Here is a 22151-nt window from a genome sequence, read left to right on the forward strand (position 1 = left end):
CCTAAAAGGCTCTCAACTTTCACAGATGATGACGACATTATGTGTATACTACGTAAGCAGTCAATTAATCTTTATCACAAAGAACTTCAAGAATCTTTGCCCAAGAAATCAAGTACCAAATTCAATACCTCCAAACACAGCAAGAAATCAACCAAGAAAACAGAATTCCCAAACTGAATCAAGAAATGGCTTTGTGCCTACACCAGAAGAATAGATGGCTTCGTGCCGTCAACAAGCTACAACTAAGTAATCAAAGATGGCTTCGTGCCTACTACAACATTCTAAAAAATTAACATACAATGGCTTCGTGCCTCTAAAAAATTAACAGAATTACCCAGAACAACCAAAATCACAAATCATACAGATACGATAAAAATTGCCCACAAAGAATCGTACCACACAATTAGATCATGAGAAGTGAAAAGATTTCACCTAAATTCTTCGACAAACCCCTAAAACAAAGAAATCGACATTGATGCAGCAACAAGAAATCAGCGTCAAGAACCTCAGCGAACCCTCAATCCTCATAGCAAAATCGCTGGCTCGATACCATCTTAACAATCATGAACTTCATATGAATTTAGCAGAAAGAAATCAGAAAATACAGAAGAACAACGAAGAAGATGAAGAGAAAGAGAGATAAGAGAGAGAAATGAATGATCTTTATTGCTTGCAACGGTAATGAGCTATTACACATAGGTTGCTATATACAGCAGCTTACAAATGATGACTCAGCACTCTTTCTCCTTTTAGCTCACTTAACCAACTAACTTATTTGTAACTAACTATAGCTCATATGGCATGAAGGTGTATGCTAAGTTATCATACATCCTCAGTCATTAAAGGGAGGTACATAATTAAAAAAAAAAAAGTTTCAAAGCAACGAAGGGCTTTGAAGTAAACGAAAAAAATTAAGAACTTTCTACCCAAGAAGAATAGCCCTGATGGATTGCAATTCATTAACAACATCACTTATCTCTTTTCGGTCTCCCGGGGATTCAACAGAACAAGAGACTCCAATTCGAAGTATCGAACTCAAGCACTCCTCCACTTTTTCAGATCTTGCGCTGCATTGGTTGGGGGTGGTGTTGGTAGTGATACCTTCTTGAACAAGTATGGAATCTGCAACTTCGGTAACTCGTCCACCAAAATTCGTCTTCACAAAATTACGAAGGTTCAAGCCGTCACTAAACATGCGGTCAGTGGGTCGCTTCCCTGTAAACATCTCTAACAAGAGAATGCCAAAGCTGTAGACATCCCCATTTGTTGAAACCTCACTTCCCATACCATACTCTACATACGTTTCAAACATCAAAACATATTGTCACAATATTGCAAAATAAAAGAAGAAAAAATACAATAAATGGAGCATATAGTAAAATACCTGGAGCAACATAACCGATTGATCCTCTCAATCCAATGGAACTTGTTTGATCATTTGTAGAGACGTTGATGGCTAGTTTTGAGAGGAATCTTGCAAGTCCAAAGTCAGAAACATGCCCAACCAACTCGTTGTCCAAAAGAACATTGCTCGGCTTGAGATCACAATGAACTATTGGTGGTTCACAATGATTATGAAGATAGTCTAGTGCACAAGAAACATCAATGGCGATGTCTAGCCTCTGAAGAAGACTCAATTTCTTGGATGCATCACTTACCTCTTCTGGTCCATCGGTTGGATGAATCCACTCCTCCAAGCTCCCATTGCCCATAAACTCATAAACTAGAGCCTTGAACTCATTTCCATGAAAGTCAACACTTGAACATGCAGTTAAAATTTTAATAAGATTTCGATGCCTGATGTTTCTCATTGCCTCACATTCGGCTAAGAAACTCTTTGAAGCTCCTCGGCGTAATAGGTTAAAAACCTTTACAGCAACAAGTTGAGCTCTATCATCATCAAGAACTCCTTTGTACACAGACCCAAAACTTCCAGCACCAATCAAATTATTTGAAGAGAACCCATTGGTAGCTTTTAAGAGAGTATTGTATGACAGTTGCAAAACAGAATTAGCCAAAGTACTATGTGCAGTTGATTTTCTTTTCTTTCTCAGCGAACAAAGAAATAATAATAACAGGACCATAGCTATTCCGAGAAACCCACTTACTATACAGATGCTTAATTTGAATCGAGGTGACAAACCTCTTCCCTTGGTTTCTTTGGAGTTGCACTTGGAAAGCCAGAGATCCTCAATACCACCGCAAAGCCTCCTATTTCCAAGAACCGAAGTTGCAGTTGCATTTTTGAAAACACCATCAACTGGTACTGCTCCCCAAAACTCATTGAAAGAGAGGTTCAATTTCTTCAAGCCGCGAAAGAACCGTAAAAATTGAGGAATTTCACCTGACAAATTGTTTCGAGAAAGGTCTAGATCTTCAATCCCTCCTAATGAACTCATAGATGAAGGAATGGTCCCATTGAAGAAGTTCCCTTGCAAGTGCAGGACTTCTAAATTCAAACAACTACCAAGACCACTAGGGAGCTCTCCTGATAAAATGTTATCAGAAATGTCTAGTTTACCTAAACTGCTCAGCTTTCCAATATCCATCGGAAGATAACCAGTTAACTGATTTCTTGACAAGTTCAAAGATACTGATAAAGATGGGAGGCCATTTAGTAGTTGTAGAGGTATTTCACCGCTAAGTTTATTTTGAGAAAGATCTAACTCTAGCAGCCCGTTGCATTGCCCTAAGCTTGTAGGGATGCCCCTCTGAAGATTATTTCGTTGCAATGTGAGTTCAGTTAACATGGTTAAATTTCCTACAGAAAGAGGAATGCTCCCTGATAATTCGTTGTTTTCGCCATACAATACCCCAAGCTTCGAAAGCTTACCAATTTGAATGGGGATGCTACCTGTGAAAGAGTTTCCCGCAAAAATTAATAATTCCAAGTTAACCAGATTACCTATCCCAGCTGGAATGCTTCCATATAGTTTGTTTGCACCGACCTGAAGCATTTGAAGTTTTGATAGATTGGATATTGAAGTGGGCAACGTCCCTCCAAAATTGTTATCGCTGAAAAGGCACCATGTCAATTCTGTGGCATTAGTCAAGTCTGACACAAAACTCAACTCACCCGGTTCATTGCTTCCAAGTTGGTTCATGAAAATGCTGAATTTTTTGAGGTTGTGAAGCTTTTGAAGATTTGGCACCCCTCCGGTTAGTTGGTTCTCTGGAACTGAAAACTCTTCTAGACTTGTAGCATTGGATATCGAGAGAGGAATGGATCCAGTGAACTGGTTGTCACCGATGGAAAAGAAGAGGAGGTTTGGAAAAGTTTTGTCAAAGTTTGAGGGAATGCTTCCTTGAAGTTGGTTTTGCAATACATCAAAAGTTTGGAGACCAGATATGTTATAGATGGAAGGAGGAAAGAGACCAGACAACCTATTTGCAGCTGCTGAGAAAAATGTCAATTGCTTCAACTGGCCTAGCGAAGTAGGGATGTTTCCCACCAAGTTATTAAAGAGAAAAGAAATTCTATCCAGAGCTGTAAGGTTTCCCAGGGAAGGAGAGATCTCTCCTATTAAATGGTTAAATTGCAAACCAAATACTTGGAGTTGCAACAAGGAGCCAAGTTCTGGAGGAATTTTACCCACCAGATTGTTCCGACGCAAAACAAGACTGATGAGGTTGAAGCAATTGGAAATGTTTGGAGGAATAGGACCACTGAGTGAGTTATTGGAAAGATATAATACCTGTAATCTGCGCAGACTCCCAAGTTCTGAAGGGATTTCATGACTAAAGCTATTGTTTTGGAGGAATAGTTGTCTTAGGAAGCTTAGGTTGCCTACATGGGGAGATATGGATCCCCCCAACTTTAGGGAATTAAGGTCCAACATAGTGACCCTCTGACGATGTCGCCGACCGCAGGTGACACCGTGCCATTGGCAGAAGTGAGCGGATTCATTCCAGGAGCTCATGACATGATGAGGATCCTGGTTTATCTGAGCTTTGAAGGCTAGCAGTGCCAACCTATCAGTCTGATTCCCTCCCTGCTGCAACCCCATTCCTAAGGAAAAGCTCAAAATTACAATGAAAAGTGAGTATGATAAGATGAATTTCGTAACCAAAATACCCATTTCGTATGAGTTTTGAATTGGCAAGTTTCAGTTTCGGCAGGACGAAGTAATTTATAGCCTTAAAGGATAGAATCATAGGAAGGGGAAGATGTTAACTGTATATAAAATAGGGAATTTACAAAAATTACCCTTTTTTTGTGAAGATGTTAACTGCATATAAAATAGGGAATTTACAAAAGTTACCCTTTTTTTTTGTTGTTTTTATGATCAAAATAGGACAAACTGCTCATACATGCAGATTAAAATACTCACATATAAATTGTAAAAGTTCACAACTCATTGCCTCATATTTTTTTTATTTGGGAGAGAGAGTTGTGAGCTTTGAGTTTTTGGATTAAGCTCATATTTGTGAGCACAAATTCATATGCATATTCATATTCTGAAAATCCAAACAAAACACCAGAGCTTCAAATTCAATCGTGGGCATCCTTTTTCTTGATTATTCTGGGCAAATCTGGGTTCTTGTTTATAATTTGGGAAGAGATGTGCAATTATTGAGCAAATTTGGGAAAATTGGGCAATGCTGACACCCGTATGTCATTTTCGTGTAAACCTATTAAGGACCTGTTAGTAATGGGTTCTTATCTTGTGACCTGATAACGACCCGATTAATTACCGTATTGACCCAAAACCCGTTATTTTCGTATTGTTTATATGTCGTATTAACGGACCATGTAAAAAATTGTCAGATCTAATGCCCACCATGGACGACCCTTTTTTGTGGGCTTTCAAGGGTTCCCCAGCATTGATGCGAATTAGGCGAGGTAGGTTTTGGCCGCCGAGGACCTGCTTCAAAAATTCAATGCCCGGAAAACCCAAAAAAATCAAAGAGCAGTATATAACCAGGAAACCATTTTTCGAAACAATTGAAGTTTCAAAGAGGAAAAGGGTCGCGCCCGTTTGGGGGTTAGGATTCTTTGAACTGGGGATCGGGCGAGAGAGAATTTAGGAGAAATGTGTAAATGCTGATTGGATTTGAAAGAAATAACTCATTTATATACGAGGGCAATTAGCTCATTTTTAATTTAAAAAAAATTATATTTCTATCATATTGTTGTTCATGTCGCACGGGCGCATGTGTGTTTTTATGCATATCTCGAAAATCCCATTTTAATCTCAAAATCCAAAAAGAAATAAAGAGGTCATTTCAGTTAATTCCTATAAAATATTGTACTTTTAAACAAAATACAAATATGATCAGCAGCAAGTTGAGTAGCTTTTCCAACACGACTTGCTGGCTTCCAACAGCAACGGCTGCTATTGTTTTGCTTATCACGGAAATGGATCATTTCCGGATCACTTTTATCAAATCTATCAAATTAAGAAATTCGAATTTTTAAAATTTGATTCAACGGTTAAAGTTATTATAATTTTTAAAGAGGTTTCTGTTTTTAGCCGTTTAATCAAATTTCAATAGCCTGAATCCCTTAACTTGATGAATATGGTGGAACCTGCTTATCACACCCCACTATAGCAACTTGTCATTCTTACGTACGCAATCCCATGCTATGCATGCACGTGAGTGAAAATTTGGAAAGAAGGAGAAAAGTTTTTAAGGGATTTGGATACATCCGGATTCAAATTATGGGGATCTTAAGAATTTTCACATCATAATCATTTATTGTACTTCGTGCGGTTATAAATCATTTTAAATTTTTTTATTTAAAATTAAACACAAATAGAATCTAATGAAAATTGACCTTACAATGTACGATGAACAACCATAATGTGAAAATTCTCATCAGTTTTTAAGTAGGAGAAGAAGGTGGAAGTATTTTATTTCAACATCCAAATAAGTATATATTATTTTATAAATCTATACAAGGTCTCTTCTCTCATTAAATGTGACATTCATTTTCAACATATCTTTTCACGTGTGACCAATTTAAAACCAAATAAGTAGACAACACAAACAGGTGATGTGGAGCACGTGTGGTTGTTGGGTTTCACACGTGAAACAACATGCTTTGATAACATACGAAAAATTGAAGTTCCATCATAAAATCAATAGTAATATATAGAGTAGTCCAATTTATTATAAGGTATAAACACATACAAGATTCTTTTTTTTTTGAAAACTAATGAAAAAAAACTTGAAAATTTTGAATTTTAATCAAAGAGACAAAAATGTGTTGTAAGTGAATAGTACCAGGAATGATTTTTAAGAGTAAAATTGTCCTTTTTCATTAAAGTGAAGAGTACCGGAAGTGTTTCGTTAAAACTCTTTATATATATAGAAGTTTCAATTTCAACACATTGCATAACACATTTTTATTCTAGAAAATTTATTTGAAAGGATAAACAAAAGGGAGTTTTAACGAAACACTTCCAGTACTGTTCACTTTAAAGAAAAATGACATTTTTACTCTAAAAAGTCACTTCTGGTACTGTTTACTTACAACACATTTTTGTCATTTTGATTAAAATTCAAAGTTTTCAAATTTTTTTCGTTAGTTTTCCTTAAACCAAAAGTCAATCAGTCCAAGTATTAATGGACAAACAATGTTGACTTGTTTTCTTCCAAAGACGACTTGCTTTTTTCCAACATCAACCATTGCTCAGTCACACCAATATTATCAACTCAAATATCCACCTACTCCAAATAACAGAACACTAAGTTTTCTGCAGCTACAATTATCTCTTGAATATTCAGCAAAGTCCACATATGTTCGAACCAATTAAGTGGTTATGAAAAAAGAGTGATCTTTACGCAAGAAAACTTGCATTGATTTTATCACAAAAGAAATATAGATATATAGTGAGTTTTGAAATGAACGATGTTTGGTTATTCTAGGATGTGGCTACTCAAATAAGTGGACAACACAAACAAGTGACGTGGAACTCGTGTGGTAGTTCGGTTTCACACATAAGACAGCATGCTCTGATAACATAAAGAAAATTGAGATTCCATCATAAAATCATTGGTAATATATATAGTAGTCCAATTAATTATAAGGTATAAACACATACAAGATATATATATATATATATATATATATATATATATATATATAAGATTCAATTCTCAACACATATTGCATAACACATTTTTATTCTAGAAAATTTATTTGAAAGGATAAGCAAAATGAAGTTTTAACGAAACACTTCCGGTATTGTTCACTGTAACAAAAAATGACATTTTTACTCTAAAAAGTTACTTATGGTATTATTCACTTACAACACTTTTTTGTCATTTTAATTAAAACTCAAAATTTTCAAATCATTTTCATTAGTTTCCTTAAACCAAAAGTCAACCAGTCCAAGTATTAATGGACAAACAATGTTGACTTGTTTTCTTCCAAAGACGACTTGCTTTCTTCCAACGACAACGACTGCTCAGTCACATCAATATTATCAACTCAAATATCCACCTACTCCAAATAACAGGACACTAAGAGCATGTTTGGTATTCTATTTGAATCTAATTTTTTTAAACTCAAAAACAATTTTTAAGTTTTAGGCCTTAAAAACTTGTTTGGTATGACTGTTTTTAAAAGCTGAACTCAAGGCTAACTCAAAAATATAGTATATTCTTTTAAAACACAAAAAATGAGTTTTTAGAATTTTTAAACTTAAACTCACTCATTTTTTTTTCTCCCTCCTCCCCTCTCACTCCAAATCTATCTCTCTCTTTTCTTCTTTCTCTCTACCCTTCTCCTTTTTTTTTTTTTTATACCTTTTTCATCTCTCCTCCAAATCCGCTCTCATTATTTTCTCGGTTTTTTTCTATCACTCCTCTTCCTCTCTATCTCCTCCGATCATCTCATTTCTTTCTCTTTTCTCCAATCATCGTTTACTTTTTTTCCTCTCCTCTCCTCTTTCTCTCTCAATCCTCTCTTTTTAGATCTCTTTGTCCAGTTTAAGTTGTAAAATTTAAAATTTTTAAATTGCATACCAAACAAGTTTTTGAGTTTTAAAGAAAATTGTTTTCAAGAAAAATTCTTAAGAAATGTTTTGAGAAATTATAAAAAATTTCAAATAGAATACCAAACAAGCCCTAAGTTTTCTGCAGCTACAATTATCTCTTGAATATTAACCAAAGTCCACATTTGTTCGAACCAATTAAGTGGTTATGAAAAAAGAGTTATCTTTACGCAAGAAAACTTGCACTGATTTTATCACAAAAGAAATATAGATATATAAAGAGTTTTGATATGAACGATGTTTGGTTATTCAAAGATGTGGCTACTCAAATAAGTGAACAACACAAACAAGTGACGTGGAACTCGTGTGGTAGTTGGGTTTCATACGTAAGACAACATGTTTTGATAACATTAAAAAATTGAGACTCCATTATAAAATCATTGGTAATATATAAAGTCGTCCAATTAATTATAAGGTATAAACACATACAAGATTATATATATATATATATATATATATATATATATATATATATATATATATATATAAGATTCAATTCTCAACACATATTGCAAAACACATTTTTATTGTAGAAAATTTATTTGAAAGGATAAGCAAAATGAAGTTTTAACGAAACACTTCCGGTACTGTTCACTGTAACAAAAAATGAAATTTTTACTCTAAAAAGTCACTCATGGTACTATTCACTTATAACACCTTTTTGTCATTTTGATTAAAACTCAAAGTTTTCAAATCATTTTCATTAGTTTCCTTAAACCAAAAGTCAATCAGTCCAAGTATTAATGGACAAACAATGTTGACTTGCTTTCTTCCAAAGACGACTTGCTTTCTTCCAACGGCAACGACTGCTCAATCACACCAATATTATCAACTCAAATATCCACCTACTCCAAATAACAGGACACTAAGTTTTCTACAACTACAATTATCTCTTGAATATTCAGCAAAGCCGACATATGTTTGAACCAATTAAGTGGTTATGAAAAAAGAGTGAACTTTACTCAAGAAAACTTGCACTGATTTTATCACAAAAGAAATATAGATATATAGAGAGTTTTGAAATGGACGATGTTTGGCTATTCAAAGATGTGGCTACTCAAATAAGTGGACAACGCAAACAAGTGAGGTGGAGCACGTGTGGTTGTTGGGTTTCACACATAAAACAACATGCTCTGATAATATAAAGAAAATTGAAGTCCCATCATAAAATCATTGATAATAAATATAGTAGTCCAATTAATTATAAGGTATAAACACATACAAGATTATATATATATATATATATATATATATATATATATATATAGAAGATTCAATTCTCAACACATATTGCATAACACATTTTTATTTTAGAAAATTTATTTGACAAAAGAGAGTTTTAACGAAATACTTCCAGTACTGTTCATTTTAACGAAAAATAACATTTTTACTCTAAAAAGTCACTTGTGGTACTATTCATTTACAACACATTTTTTGTCATTGTGATTAAAACTCAAAAATTTTAAGCCATTTTCATTAGTTTTCCTTAAACCAAAAGTCAGTCAGTCCAAATATTAATGGACAAACACTATTGACTTGTTGTCTTCCAAAGACGACTTGCTTTCTTCCAACGGTAACGACTGCTCAGTCACACCAATATTATCAACTCAAATGTCCACCTGCTCCAGATAACAGGACACTAAGTCTTCTGTAGCTACAATTATCTCTTGAATATTCAACAAAGTCCACATATGTTCAAACCAATTAAGTGAAAACTTGTGCTGATTTTATCACAAAAGAAATATAGATATATAGAGAGTTTTGAAATGAACAATGTTTGGCTATTAAAAAATGTAGCTACTTAAAGATGAGTAGGAACTTCTACTCGAACTCCTACTCAAAATTCTTCGTGTTCCAATAACAAAATTCTTCATATTTTTACCAATTTCGATTCATTTGTTTTTATATAGTTCGATGACTAAATTTGACATGCCCCAATCCTGATGTCCGTGGGACATCAAAATGGTTATGTGCTGACCGACACTCGAGGGTGACGAAAGTTATTTATTGAAAACATGAGAACTAAAATATAATTAATATGCAAAAGAGGAACGTGTTCAGAGCATATAACTAACTAGAACACTAAAGGAAATAATATAAAATTGAATAAATAAAAGAATGAGTTCTACACCGAAAGAACTCAAAGATGCCGATGCGGAAGTGCCTTAACGCCAGAATTGTACGCCTCGATTCTAAATCATGAGGGGGTGCAAAATAAATATGAGTGGACCAAGTTGATACATATATAATAAGACAGTTATCAACATACTAACCCCCAAAATTTTATGAAAGCTAATAGTGTAACATGTGATAGATTTTCCGAAAACCTTAGCATGCCATAAAACATTTCATAAAACATATCTCGTATATAGTGTGCTAACTAGTGGTATCAATGTTGCTCGAAGACATATAGAACTCTTCCTTTAGAAATTTCCTTCACAAGTATCAATCGCCCGTAGGCTCTTACAACACCCACCCGAAGTCATATATAGTATCAATCACCCGAAGGCTCCTACAACACCCACCTGAAGGCAATATGTGTCCATTAGAAACCATTAAATATAATCTTTCCAAACATAGGTACATATATCTCAAAGACATCTTCGTAGTATAAGGTCATCCATCATCTATACTATAAAGAAGTGTGTAAAAACATGTTCTAAATAATATATCGTCATACATCAGATATCCTAAAAAGAATATAGGTTCGATAGAAAATATGGTATTACAAAATATTCTAAGTAAGCATAATATCTAATAAAATGTAATCATTAAATCATGTCTTTCATGTATGCATTTCTACTATTAAAACATGCAATTTAGAAGGAGTCCACTCATAATGGAATATTCCTTAACAGAATATGCCCCATAAAGGTTTGGGCTTGTTAGGGTTTAGGGTTTTGGACTTGGGTTATGGTTAGGTTAATGGGTTAGGGCCTAGGCTAAAAGGGTTTTGGGTTAGGGAATAAAGGCTGGGCTCCCAAGGGTTTCGGCCTGGGATTCTGTCACGACCCAAGGCCTGGGTTGCATTGGGTTTAAAGGGTTTTAGCTTAACAGGCTGAATGCCCTATTTGAATGGCCCAAGGGCCTCAATTCAAAAGGTTTAGGTTTGGGTTAGGAAAGGGTTTGGGCTCGGGTGTGTAGCGGGCCAAAGGCCTGATGTTTGGTCACGGCTCGATGGGCCTGGGTTTCTAGGCTGTGGGTCGCCGGATTCAAGGCAAGAAGAAGGCCGGAATTTTTCGAGCTCCGATGGAGCTCAAAACTCAATAAAACATGTCATTCCATATATCAAAATGAAGCCCAGAGAATAGGGAATCAAACCATACCTTTGGTTGCCACAAAAGTGGCCGGATTTGGCCGAAAAATGGCTCGAAGCCACCGGACATTCGCCGGAAAATATGGAGAATGCTTCCCGAGTAGTTTTCTGCGTTCAAACGTTCCAAGCTTCTTAAAAACAACCCAATCTAGCCTATAACAACAACTAAAGTCTAAAGAGGTCTAGGTTGCTTACCATGGTCGGAGGTTCAAGAAACTCGCCGGAGGTTACAAGCATAGTGATCGTGCTACTGTGCCAAGAGGGAGAGAGGGTGAGGTCGGAGAGGTGAGTGAGAGAAGTGAGGATCCAGGGGTGGTGAGGTCGCCTGAGTGAGAGCCACGGTAGTGGTGAAGGTTGCTGTATGCATGCATGCGTGGGTGTTGTGCTCGGGCAGAAGGAGAGAGTGCAGAGAGAGTTGAGAGAAGAGAGGTGAAAGAGAACTCGGGGAGAGCAGAGAGGAGAGAGGCCGAGGGACACTAAAACAAGGTGGGCCCCACGTGGCTCACCAACCAATCCCATAAAACAATTTAAAAAGAAAACTAAAAGTATCCTAAACTTGGTGAAATTACAAAGATGCCATTTTCATTCGTAAATCCTGGAATAGGCTGTTACAAAACTGTATTAGTTTTAATTGATTTTTTGCAGAAACGATTTTTATAGAGTGATTTATAATATGAATAGTTCTGATCATAAATACGAAATTTCATAAATGACAATAACCAGTTTTGAGTAAAACACATACTCATTCTTTTTGTAACCAAGTATTATTCTTTTGGAATACACACACATATAGAGGTTAGGAGCAATCGAATAAATATTTTGACGCTCGTTTTTAGCTTTTAAATTTTATAACATCCAACGCATCCAAGTACCTAATGATTATAATAAAGCCTGATGTGGAGGCTTTTAATCAATGAATGACTTGAATCATAACTAATAAATAAATAGAGATTAAAACTAAAAATGAATAAAAGCTTCAATTGCACAAAACAATCGTGCCTATGCATTTTGACGTGGATTCAATCTTTATCCCTCTTGGTGGTATTTATTTGCTATAAATAGCACATTTCAGTCATGGTAAAAAGATAGGCAACAAGAACACCCAATTGTGCCAAGGTGATATATATATATATATATATATATATATATATATATATATATATATATATCACACGAAAAAGCTTTTAATTGCAACAGAATAAAAGGAAGCGTTGGCAGCCATTCATAACGTTGTTTTCGTGAAATTGAAATGTGGTCCAAACTAACAAGGTGAAGTCGGTTTCATCAACTTGGTTTCTGGCGAATTATATGCAGTCTCATTGGTGCATATTTACTTTGCCATTCCTAACCTTTTATTTATTTTATATTTTTGAACAATCACTGAAGAGAAGAGGTAGGCTTAGCCTCACAATGGATTAGCAATAATGTAGTTCAAATTCGTCTTTGGTGAAAATCGAACCTAATACCTCTCATTTACCAATAAAGAAGAATATCACTACACCGTAGTACTAAGTGACAATCTTTTATTTATAGCAACAATAACACTTTCAAAGGAGGTACATAATTGAAACAAAAAAAAAAAAGGTTAAAAAGAAAAGGGCTTTGAAGTAAGCACAAAAGTTCCGAAGAAAATTCTACCGAAGAAGAATAGCCCTGACGGATTGCAATTCAGTTACAACATCACTTATCTCTTTTCGGTCTCTTGGGGATTCAACAGAACAAGAGATTCGAATTCCAAGTATCAATCTCAAGCACTCCTCCACTTTTTCAGCTCTTGCGCAGCATTGGTTGGGGGTGTTGTTGGTAGTGATGCCTTCTTCAACAAGTATCGAATCTGCAATTTCTGTTACCCGTCCGCCAGAATTCGCTGCCACAAAACTATGAAGGTTCAAGCCGTCACTAAACATGCGGTCAGTGGGTTGCTTCCCTGTAAACATCTCTAACAAGAGAATGCCAAAGTTGTAGACATCCCCTTTGTTGAAACCTCACTTCCCATACCATACTCTACGTTTCAAACATCAAAACATATTGTCACAAACATTGCAAAACAAAAGAAGAAAAAATACAATAAATTGAGCATATAGTGAAATACCTGGAGCAACATAACCCATTGATCCTCTCAATCCAATGGAACTTGTTTGATCGTTTGTAGAGACGTTGATGGCTAGTTTTGAGAGGAATCTTGCAAGTCCAAAGTCAGAAACATGCCCAACCAACTCGTTGTCCAAAAGAACATTGCTCGGCGATCACAATGAACTATTGGTGGTTCACAATGATTATGAAGATAGTCTAGTGCACAAGAAACATCAATGGCAATGTCTAGCCTCTGAAGAAGATTCAATTTCTTGGATGCATCAGTTACCTCTTCTGGTCCATCGGTTGGATGAATCCACTCCTCCAAGCTCCCATTGCCCATGAATTTATAAACTAGCGCCTTGAAATCATTTTCATGAAAGTTAACTCTTGAACATGCAGTTATAGTTTTGATAAGATTTCGATGCCTGATGTTTCTCGTTGCCTCACATTCGGCTAAGAAACTCTTTGAAGCTCCTCGGCGTAACAGGTTAAAAACCTTCACAGCAACAAGTTGAGCTCTATCATTGTCAAGAACTCCTTTGTACACAGACTCAAAGCTTCCCACACTAATCAAATTAGTTGAAGAGAACCCGTTGGTAGCCTTTAAGAGAGTATTGTATGACACTTGCAAAATAGAGTTAGCCAAAGTACTTTGTGCAGTTGATTTTCTTTTCTTTATTAGCGAACAAAGAAATAATAATGACAGGACCATAGCTATTCCAAGAAACCCACATACTATACAGATGGTTAATGAATCGACGAGACAAACCTCTTCCCTTGGTCTCGTTGGAGTTGCATTTGGAAAGCCGGAGATCCTCAATACCGCCACAAAGCCTACTGTTTCCAGCAACCGAAGTTTCAGTTGCATTTTTGAAAACTCCATCGACTGGTACTGCTCCCCAAAACTCATTGAAAGATAGATTCAATTTCTTCAAGCCACGAAAGCCCTCTAAAAACTGTGGAATTTCACAGAAAGGTCTAAATCTTGAATCCCTCCTAGTGAACTCATAGATGATGGAATGGTCCCATTGAAGAAGTTACCTTGCAAGTGCAGGACTTCTAAACTCACACAACTACCAAGGCAACTTGGAAGGTTTCCTGATAACCTGTTATCAGAAAAGTCTAGTTATCAGTTCCGTGGCATTAGTTAAGTCTGACACAAACCTCAAGTCACCCGGTTCATTGCTTTCAACTTGGTTCGTGAAAATGCTGAATTTTTGGAGGTTGTGAAGCTTTTGAAGATTTGGCTCCCCTCCAGTCAGTTTGTTAATTGATGAAATTGGGTTCCACCGTAAAACCAATTGGCAATATGGGGAGTAGCCCAAGATCATATAAGCACATAGCAAACCTTGTCTCTCACCAATGTGGGACAACTCTCAACATGCCCCCGCACGTGTAGCAGATTTTCAAGCTTACACGTGGACAACAACTAGGTGACATGGAGCGCGTGTGGCCGTTGGGTTTCACACGTCGACAACCTTGCTCTGATACCATGATGAAATTGAGGTTCCACCATAAAACCAATTGACAATATGAGGAGTAGTCCAAGATCATATGAGCACATAGCAAACCTTGTTTCTCACCAATGTGGGACAACTCTCAACAATCTGCAACTACGAAATCCACTAGACTTGTAGCATTGGATACCGAGAGACGAATGGATCCAGTGAACTGGTTGGCGCAGATGCTAAAGTATAAGAGATTCGGAAGAGTCATGTCAAAGTTTGAAGGAATGCTTCCTTGAAGTTGGTTTTGTTGGGGATTAAAAATGCTTCACTACTTGGAGATGTTTATCTCACAAAGGAGATTGTAATGCAGCGGAATTTGATAGGCAAGAGAAAGAAAAAATCACTCAAAGTGTTATACAAAATTTTTTTTTCTCACACAATCTTAATACAAGAGGAAACACTCAAACACACTCACACTTCACTCTTTTTCTCACTTCTTGCTCTCTTTCTTAGTTCTTGCTACATGGCAACACACACACACACACCTAAATTTATAGGCATGTTTGCCGACTTCACTAGCACTTTCTAGTGCATGTTAATGCACACACTGCACCGACATATGGCTTATGGCCATATAATATTACAACTTGCTAGAATTATCTAGCTTATTATGCATGCCTAATGCACCGACAACCTTTTGCTAGAATTTTCTAGCACATTTCATGAGTTTTCTATGGGCTGGATCATCTTCTTGGGCTGAAGACAAGATTACCATTCAACATCCCCCCTTAATCTTGTCTTGTGACGCCGATTGAGTTTCTTAGTCTGACAAAGTCTTCTTGTTTGAGGGGCTTGGTGAATATGTCTGCGATTTGGTCTTGAGACTTCACGTATTCCACTTGCACATCCTTTCTTGCAATGCACTCTCTTATGTAGTGATAACGGGTATCTATATGTTTGCTCCTGTTATGGAATACTGGATTCTTTGCTAGAGCTATTGCAGACTTGTTGTCGACATAGATCTTTGTTGGCTCTTCTTGTCGCATTCTTAATTCTTTCAGCAAGTTTCTCAGCCAAATTGCATGGCAGACACATGAAGTAGCAGCTACATATTCAGCTTCGCAGGTAGAGAGAGTGACAATCGGTTGCTTCTTCGACATCCATGTGAATGCAGTGTCTCCCATGAAGAACACAAATCCAGTAGTGCTTTTTCTATCGTCGGAATCTCCTGCCCAATCACTGTCGCTATATCCAGCAAGTTTGTAGTTATCAGAACTTGAATAAAACAAGCCAAAGTTAACAGTACCTTTGAGGTATCGAAGAATTCTTTTGGCCGTTTTCAAATGTGTAGTTGTGGGATTCTCCATGTGGCGACTGATTAATCCGACAGCATAGAGAATATCTGGTCTTGTGCAAGTCAAGTAGCGCAAGCTTCCAACTAGACTTTTGAAAAATGTTGGATCTACGCTTTCTCCTTTGTCATACTTGGTTAGTTTGACTCCGCACTCCATTGGCGTGCTCACGGGCTTGCAGTCGTCCATTTTGAACTTTTTCAGTATCTCCTTTGTGTAGCTTTCTTGGGAGATGAGAATTCCTTCTTCGTTCTGCTTGACTTCAATGCCTAGGTAATATGCCATCAACCCGATGTCGGTCATCTCAAATTCTTTGGTCATCACTCTCTTGAACTCTTCAAACATGCTTGGATTACTCCCAGTGAAGATTAGATCATCCACATATAAGCACACAATCAAAATATCTTCATCTTTGACTTTGACGTAGAGAGCATGTTCATGAGGGCACTTGATGAAGTTGTTTTCCTGAAAGTACTTGTCGATGCGACTATTCCATGCTCGTGGCGCTTGTTTTAACCCATAGAGGGCTTTCTTCAGCTTCAAAACTTTGTCTTCATGCCCTTTGATCTCATAGCCTGACGGTTGCTGAATGTAGACTTCTTCTTCAAGGACTCCATTTAGGAAGGCGGACTTCACATCCATTTGTTGAATCTTCCAACTGTTTTGAGCTGCCAAAGAAATTAGTAATCGTATAGTTTCCAACCGAGCAACGGGTGCGAATACCTCATCATAGTCGATTCCGGCTCTTTGACTATAGCCTTTCGCCACAAGTCTTGCCTTGTATCTTTCGACCTCTCCATTGGCATTTTTCTTTGTCTTGTACACCCACTTGACTCCGATGGCTTTGTGTCCTTTCGGAAGAATAGCAAGTTCCCATGTATCATTCTTCTGGATTGCTTCAATTTCTTCATCCATTGCTTTCCTCCACTTAGTATCTTGCACTGCTTCTTGGAAGTCGACTGGTTCACAATCAGCAAAAAGACAGAAAAGTGTAGGATTATCAAGTCTTTCAGCTACCTCATAAAGATCTCGTATACTTCTTGTGCGTGGTACTTCTCTTTCATTTAGACTCCCACTTGACAATGCTGATGCTGATGAATTACCATGATTGGTTGATGTTGGTGAAGTAGGTGGAGTAGTGGATTCTTGTTGAACCTCTCTTGCTTGCTCCATCATCCCTTGTTCATTCTCTTCTTCAAATTGAGGAAAGAAGTGAAGATCACCTGCATGCGGGCCAAAATCCCATTTTCCTTCTTCATCGAACATCACATCTCGACTGATCACCGTCTTCCCATTGTTTGGATTATACAGCTTATAGCCTTTTGAATTGGTGTCATAGCCGATGAAGATGAACTTCTCACTTTTGTCGTCGAGTTTGGTTCTCCTCTCGTCTGGTACGTGTACATGGGCTATGCTTCCAAAAACTCTTAGATGAGAAATACCTGGTTTTCTTCCACTCCATGCTTCTTGTGGAGTTTTTCCCCACACACTCCTTGTTGGAGACCGATTGGATAGGTAGACAGCACATGCTACAGCTTCTGCCCACAATTCCTTAGGCAATTTCTTGCTTTTGAGCATGCTTCGAGCCATGTCGAGGATGGTTCGATTTTTTCTTTCCGCCACTCCATTTTGTTGAGGGGATCTTGGAACTGTCAAAGGTCGACGAATTCCATTTTCTTCACAAAACTCTTGAAATTCCTTCGAAGTGAATTCTCCTCCTCGATCAGATCTCATGGCTTTGATCTTGCAACCACTCTCCTTTTCTACAGCGGCTTTGAACTTCTTGAATGCTCCAAAGACTTCTGATTTCTGCTTCAAGAAATACACCCAGGTTTTTCTTGAAAAATCATCAATGAAGAGAAGGAAATAATTATTTTTACCCAAAGAGCTTGGTTTTATTGGACCGCACACATCGGTGTGAATGAGCTCGAGTGGCTTCTGGGCTCTTGTGGTCGACTCCTTTGGAAAGCTTTTCCTGAATTGTTTCCCAAGTAAACATCCTTCGCAAACTTGATCAGGGTGGCTGATACGCGGTAAGCCTCTCACCATCTCCTTCTTGGATAATAACTCCAATCCCCCAAAGTTAAGATGCCCAAAACGAAGATGCCAAAGCCAAGATATGTCTTTGTAACATATCTTGAGACACTTTGCAACATCGTTTTGAATGTTCATGGGAAACATCCTATTCTTTGACATTTTCGCCTTGGCAATTAATCTTCCTTTGTCATCTCTAAGAAAAAGGATATAATTTTTCGTATGAAAATCATAACCTTTTTCTAAGAGTTGACCCAAACTCAAAATGTTGCTTTTCATATTGGGCACGTAGTAGACATTCGAAATTAATTGGTGACCCCCATTTTCCAGGGGAATAAGGATGTTACCTTTTCCTTTTACGGGTATTTTGGATTCATCTCCAAAAGAAACGTTGCCACTCACTGATTCATTTAGCTCTACGAAGATGCTTCTTCTTCCGCACATGTGGTTGCTGGCGCCGGTGTCAAGGTACCATGTATAGTCTTGGTCTCCATCATTGTTCTTGCATGCTAGTAGCACAACACCATTCTCTTCTTTCTCTTCTTTCACATAATTGACCTTCTCATCAAGTCTGTTGTTTGGAGCTCTACATTCCCAAGCATAATGCCCAAACTTTTGACAATTATAGCATTGAACTTGAGATTTTTCATACCTTGAGTTTGAGCGTCCTCTTCCGCGACCTTTTGTTGAGCTTTCTCCTCTTTCGTAGTTGCTATGGTTGTTTAAGTTCCAACCACATCCACGCCCATGTCCACGTCCGCGACCTCGACCACGACTTCTTCCGTATCGGCTTCTCTCGTTGTCGAAGCTTTCTTCTTTCTTCTTTGGCTGAACATGCGTCTTAAGGAGCTGCTCATCATTCCCTTGCCTCTTCTTATGTTTCTCTTCATATGCTTGTAGTGAACCCATTAATTGCTCTATACTAATTTCTTCCAAGTTTTTAGTTTCTTCAATCGTCACGACAATGTGCTCGAACTTGGGGTCCAACGAGCGTAGTATCTTCTCCATAATTCTAACATCTTCTAACTTTTCTCCGTTTCTTTTTAATTGATTGGAAACGGCTAAGACTCTTGAGAAATAATCAGAGATTGATTCAGACCCTTTCATTTGTAGAGATTCGAACTCACCTCTTAATACTTGAAGACGAACCTTTTTCACTTGTTCGGCTCCTTTGTAAGAGGTTTGAAGCTTCTCCCATGCTTGCTTGGCAGAGGTTGCACTCGAGACCTTCTCAAAGCCATTGTCATCTAATGCTTGGTAGATGAGGTAGAGAGCCTTCTTGTCTCTCTTTCTTGAATCTTTCAAACTCTCCTTCTGGGGTTGAGACAGAGTAGCTTCATCTTCTGGCTCAGTGTAGCCTTTCTCCACAACTTCCCAGACATCGTGTGCACCCAAAAGGGCCTTCATTTTGATACTCCAATTATCGAAGTTGTTGCTGTCGAGCACTGGAACTTGGAAGGCTGCCATAGCATTGCTAGCCATAGCTCTGGTACCACTTTGTTGGGGATTAAAAATGCTTCACTACTTGGAGATGTTTATCTCACAAAGGAGATTGTAATGCAGCGGAATTTGATAGGCAAGAGAAAGAAAAAATCACTCAAAGTGTTATACAAAATTTTTTTTTCTCACACAATCTTAATACAAGAGGAAACACTCAAACACACTCACACTTCACTCTTTTTCTCACTTCTTGCTCTCTTTCTTAGTTCTTGCTACATGGCAACACACACACACACACCTAAATTTATAGGCATGTTTGCCGACTTCACTAGCACTTTCTAGTGCATGTTAATGCACACACTGCACCGACATATGGCTTATGGCCATATAATATTACAACTTGCTAGAATTATCTAGCTTATTATGCATGCCTAATGCACCGACAACCTTTTGCTAGAATTTTCTAGCACATTTCATGAGTTTTCTATGGGCTGGATCATCTTCTTGGGCTGAAGACAAGATTACCATTCAACAGGTTTTGCGTTACATCAAAAGTTTGGAGACCAGAGATGATAGATGGAAGGAGTAAAGAGACCAGAAAACCTATTTGCAGCAGCTGAGAAAAATGTTAATTGCTTCAATTGGCCTAGAGAAGTAGGGATGTTTCCTACCACGTAATTATAGAGAAAAGAAATTCTATCGAGAGCTGTAAGGTTTCCCAGGGACGAAGGGATCTCTCCTATAAAATTATTTTGGTCTAAAGCAAATGCGTAAAGTTGAATAAGGAGCCAAGTTGTGGAGGAATTTTACCCACTAGATTGTTGCCACCCAAATAGAGAGAGATGAGGTTGAAGAAAGTGGAAATGTTGGCAGGAATAGAGCCACTGAGCGAGTTATCGAAAAGAAGTAAAAACTGAAATCTACTCAAACGACCGATTTCTTGAGGGATATCATGAACAAAGCTATTATTTTGGAGAAATAGCTTTCTAAGGAAGGTTATATTACCTATGTGTGGAGATATGGAACCCCCCAAATTTTGGGATTGGAGGTCCAGCGTAGTGACCCTCTGACGATGTCGCCGACCACAGGTGACACCGTGCCATTGGCAGAAGTGAGTGGATTCATTCCAGGAGCTCATGACTTGATGAGGATCCTGGTTTATCTGAGCTTTGAAGGCTAGTATGATAAGATGAATTTCATAACCAAAATTCCCATTTCGTATGAGTTTTGAATTGGCAAGTTTCAGTTTCCGCATGACGAAGTAATTTATGCCTTAAAGGATAGGATCATAGAAAGGGGGAACATGTTAACTGCATATAAAATACTATACTTTTAAACAAAATTCAAATATGATCAGCAGCAAGTTGAGTAGTTTTTCCAACACGATTTGCTGGCTTCCAACAGCAACGGCTGCTGTTCTTTTGCTTATCACACCCCACTTTAGCAACTTGTCAATCTTCATACCCTAGCAACTTGTCATTCTTACGTATGCAATCCTATGCTATGCATGCATGTGAGTGAAAATGGGAAAGAAGGAGAGAAGTAGGAGAGGAAGGTGAAAGTATTTTATTTTAACATTTAAATAAGTATATATTATTTTATTTCGACCAAAAAAACATGTAGCCTTATTACGTTAATGTTTATTATCATTATCGTTATACCAACCTATACATACTCAGTCGAGTTCATAGTTTTCTTCCTCGTCCCTATGCCCCTATCTAGTTAGTAGTACATAGTTTATGCCAACTTAATTACGATTTTCGGTGGTGCTATTTGTGCCAAGTAATTATCATGAATTTGGTGGGTTAGGAATGGTATGTAGTTGTGACTGTACAACTTAGGTGACAAAAGATTAATAGGCATTTGAATGTTTAGGGGATAACTGGGCCTCCTGGTTGTCTGGGTTTGGGGGTTTTATTTTTTATATACTTTTTTAGGCATTTTCGAGTTAAAAACGCTGCAAGCCGCACCTAGTTTGGACAGCCCGTTCAAGCATTTTGTCGAACCGGTTGTGGTCACCAAAGGGTCACAAACCAGTAGGTCACGGGGTCATCGGAGTCGCTTCCCAGCCGCTCCCAAGTAAACGCTGTTGAAAATTCAGCGAAGATAGTTGGAATATGTTGAAAACAACAATGGTTATGCGATAGTTAACTGTGATCAGACTAAAATTTCAGGTGCCATATATTTTACATGACCTTGCATTACAGTTTACACACAACGTATCCCATTGGTGATCCTTATTTGCAATTTGTCAGCCTTAATCTATAGCAACAATCAAAAGAGGAAGTACATAAGAAAAAGCTTCTAGCCAAGAAGAAGGATCCTGATGGATTGCAGTTGAATTACAACACTAACAAGAGAAAATGCCAAAAGCTGTACACATCCCCATTTGTTGACGCCTCACTTCCCATACCGTACTCTACAATTCAAAGTGTGCACTAAGTAATATTATTGGACTGATCAAAGTGTCAAAATTTTCTAA

General features: G+C 37.5%; 2 protein-coding genes and 1 pseudogene across 2 annotated transcripts; all 3 read right to left on the reverse strand.

Moving 5' to 3' along the window:
- Positions 1-640: 640 nt before the first annotated feature.
- Positions 641-4236, reverse strand: LOC137721241 (uncharacterized). Its single transcript, XM_068460343.2, has 2 exons — positions 1385-4236; positions 641-1293 (listed from the first exon to the last, which is right to left on the reverse strand). The coding sequence occupies exons 1-2, from the start codon at positions 4077-4079 to the stop codon at positions 923-925; spliced, it is 3066 nt and encodes a 1021-aa protein (XP_068316444.2). The 5' UTR covers positions 4080-4236; the 3' UTR covers positions 641-922.
- An 8717-nt stretch (positions 4237-12953) lies between these two features.
- Positions 12954-15111, reverse strand: LOC137721152 (putative LRR receptor-like serine/threonine-protein kinase At3g47570; annotated as a pseudogene).
- A 3294-nt stretch (positions 15112-18405) lies between these two features.
- On the reverse strand, positions 18406-19711 carry LOC148698981 (uncharacterized). Its single transcript, XM_088688469.1, has 2 exons — positions 18577-19711; positions 18406-18425 (listed from the first exon to the last, which is right to left on the reverse strand). The coding sequence occupies exons 1-2, from the start codon at positions 19709-19711 to the stop codon at positions 18406-18408; spliced, it is 1155 nt and encodes a 384-aa protein (XP_088544595.1).
- Positions 19712-22151: the final 2440 nt, after the last annotated feature.

This window comes from Pyrus communis, chromosome 1 (genome assembly GCF_041283825.1).
Source record: "Pyrus communis isolate YQ-2024b chromosome 1, ASM4128382v1, whole genome shotgun sequence".
In the NCBI taxonomy this organism is placed as follows: Eukaryota; Viridiplantae; Streptophyta; class Magnoliopsida; order Rosales; family Rosaceae; genus Pyrus; species Pyrus communis.

What these genes read in the sequence shown, in the direction of transcription:
- LOC148698981 (XM_088688469.1), bottom strand. Translation starts at nt 19,711, where the DNA reads ATGGCTAGCAATGCTATGGCAGCCTTCCAAGTTCCAGTGCTCGACAGC. An exon ending in AATACCCGTAAAAGGAAAAG is followed by an intron (nt 18,426 to 18,576) that starts GTAACATCCTTA and finishes CCTTTTTCTTAG; the next exon opens with AGATGACAAAGGAAGATTAA.
- LOC137721241 (XM_068460343.2), bottom strand. Translation starts at nt 4,079, where the DNA reads ATGGGTATTTTGGTTACGAAATTCATCTTATCATACTCACTTTTCATT. An exon ending in AATCGGTTATGTTGCTCCAG is followed by an intron (nt 1,294 to 1,384) that starts GTATTTTACTAT and finishes AAACGTATGTAG; the next exon opens with AGTATGGTATGGGAAGTGAG.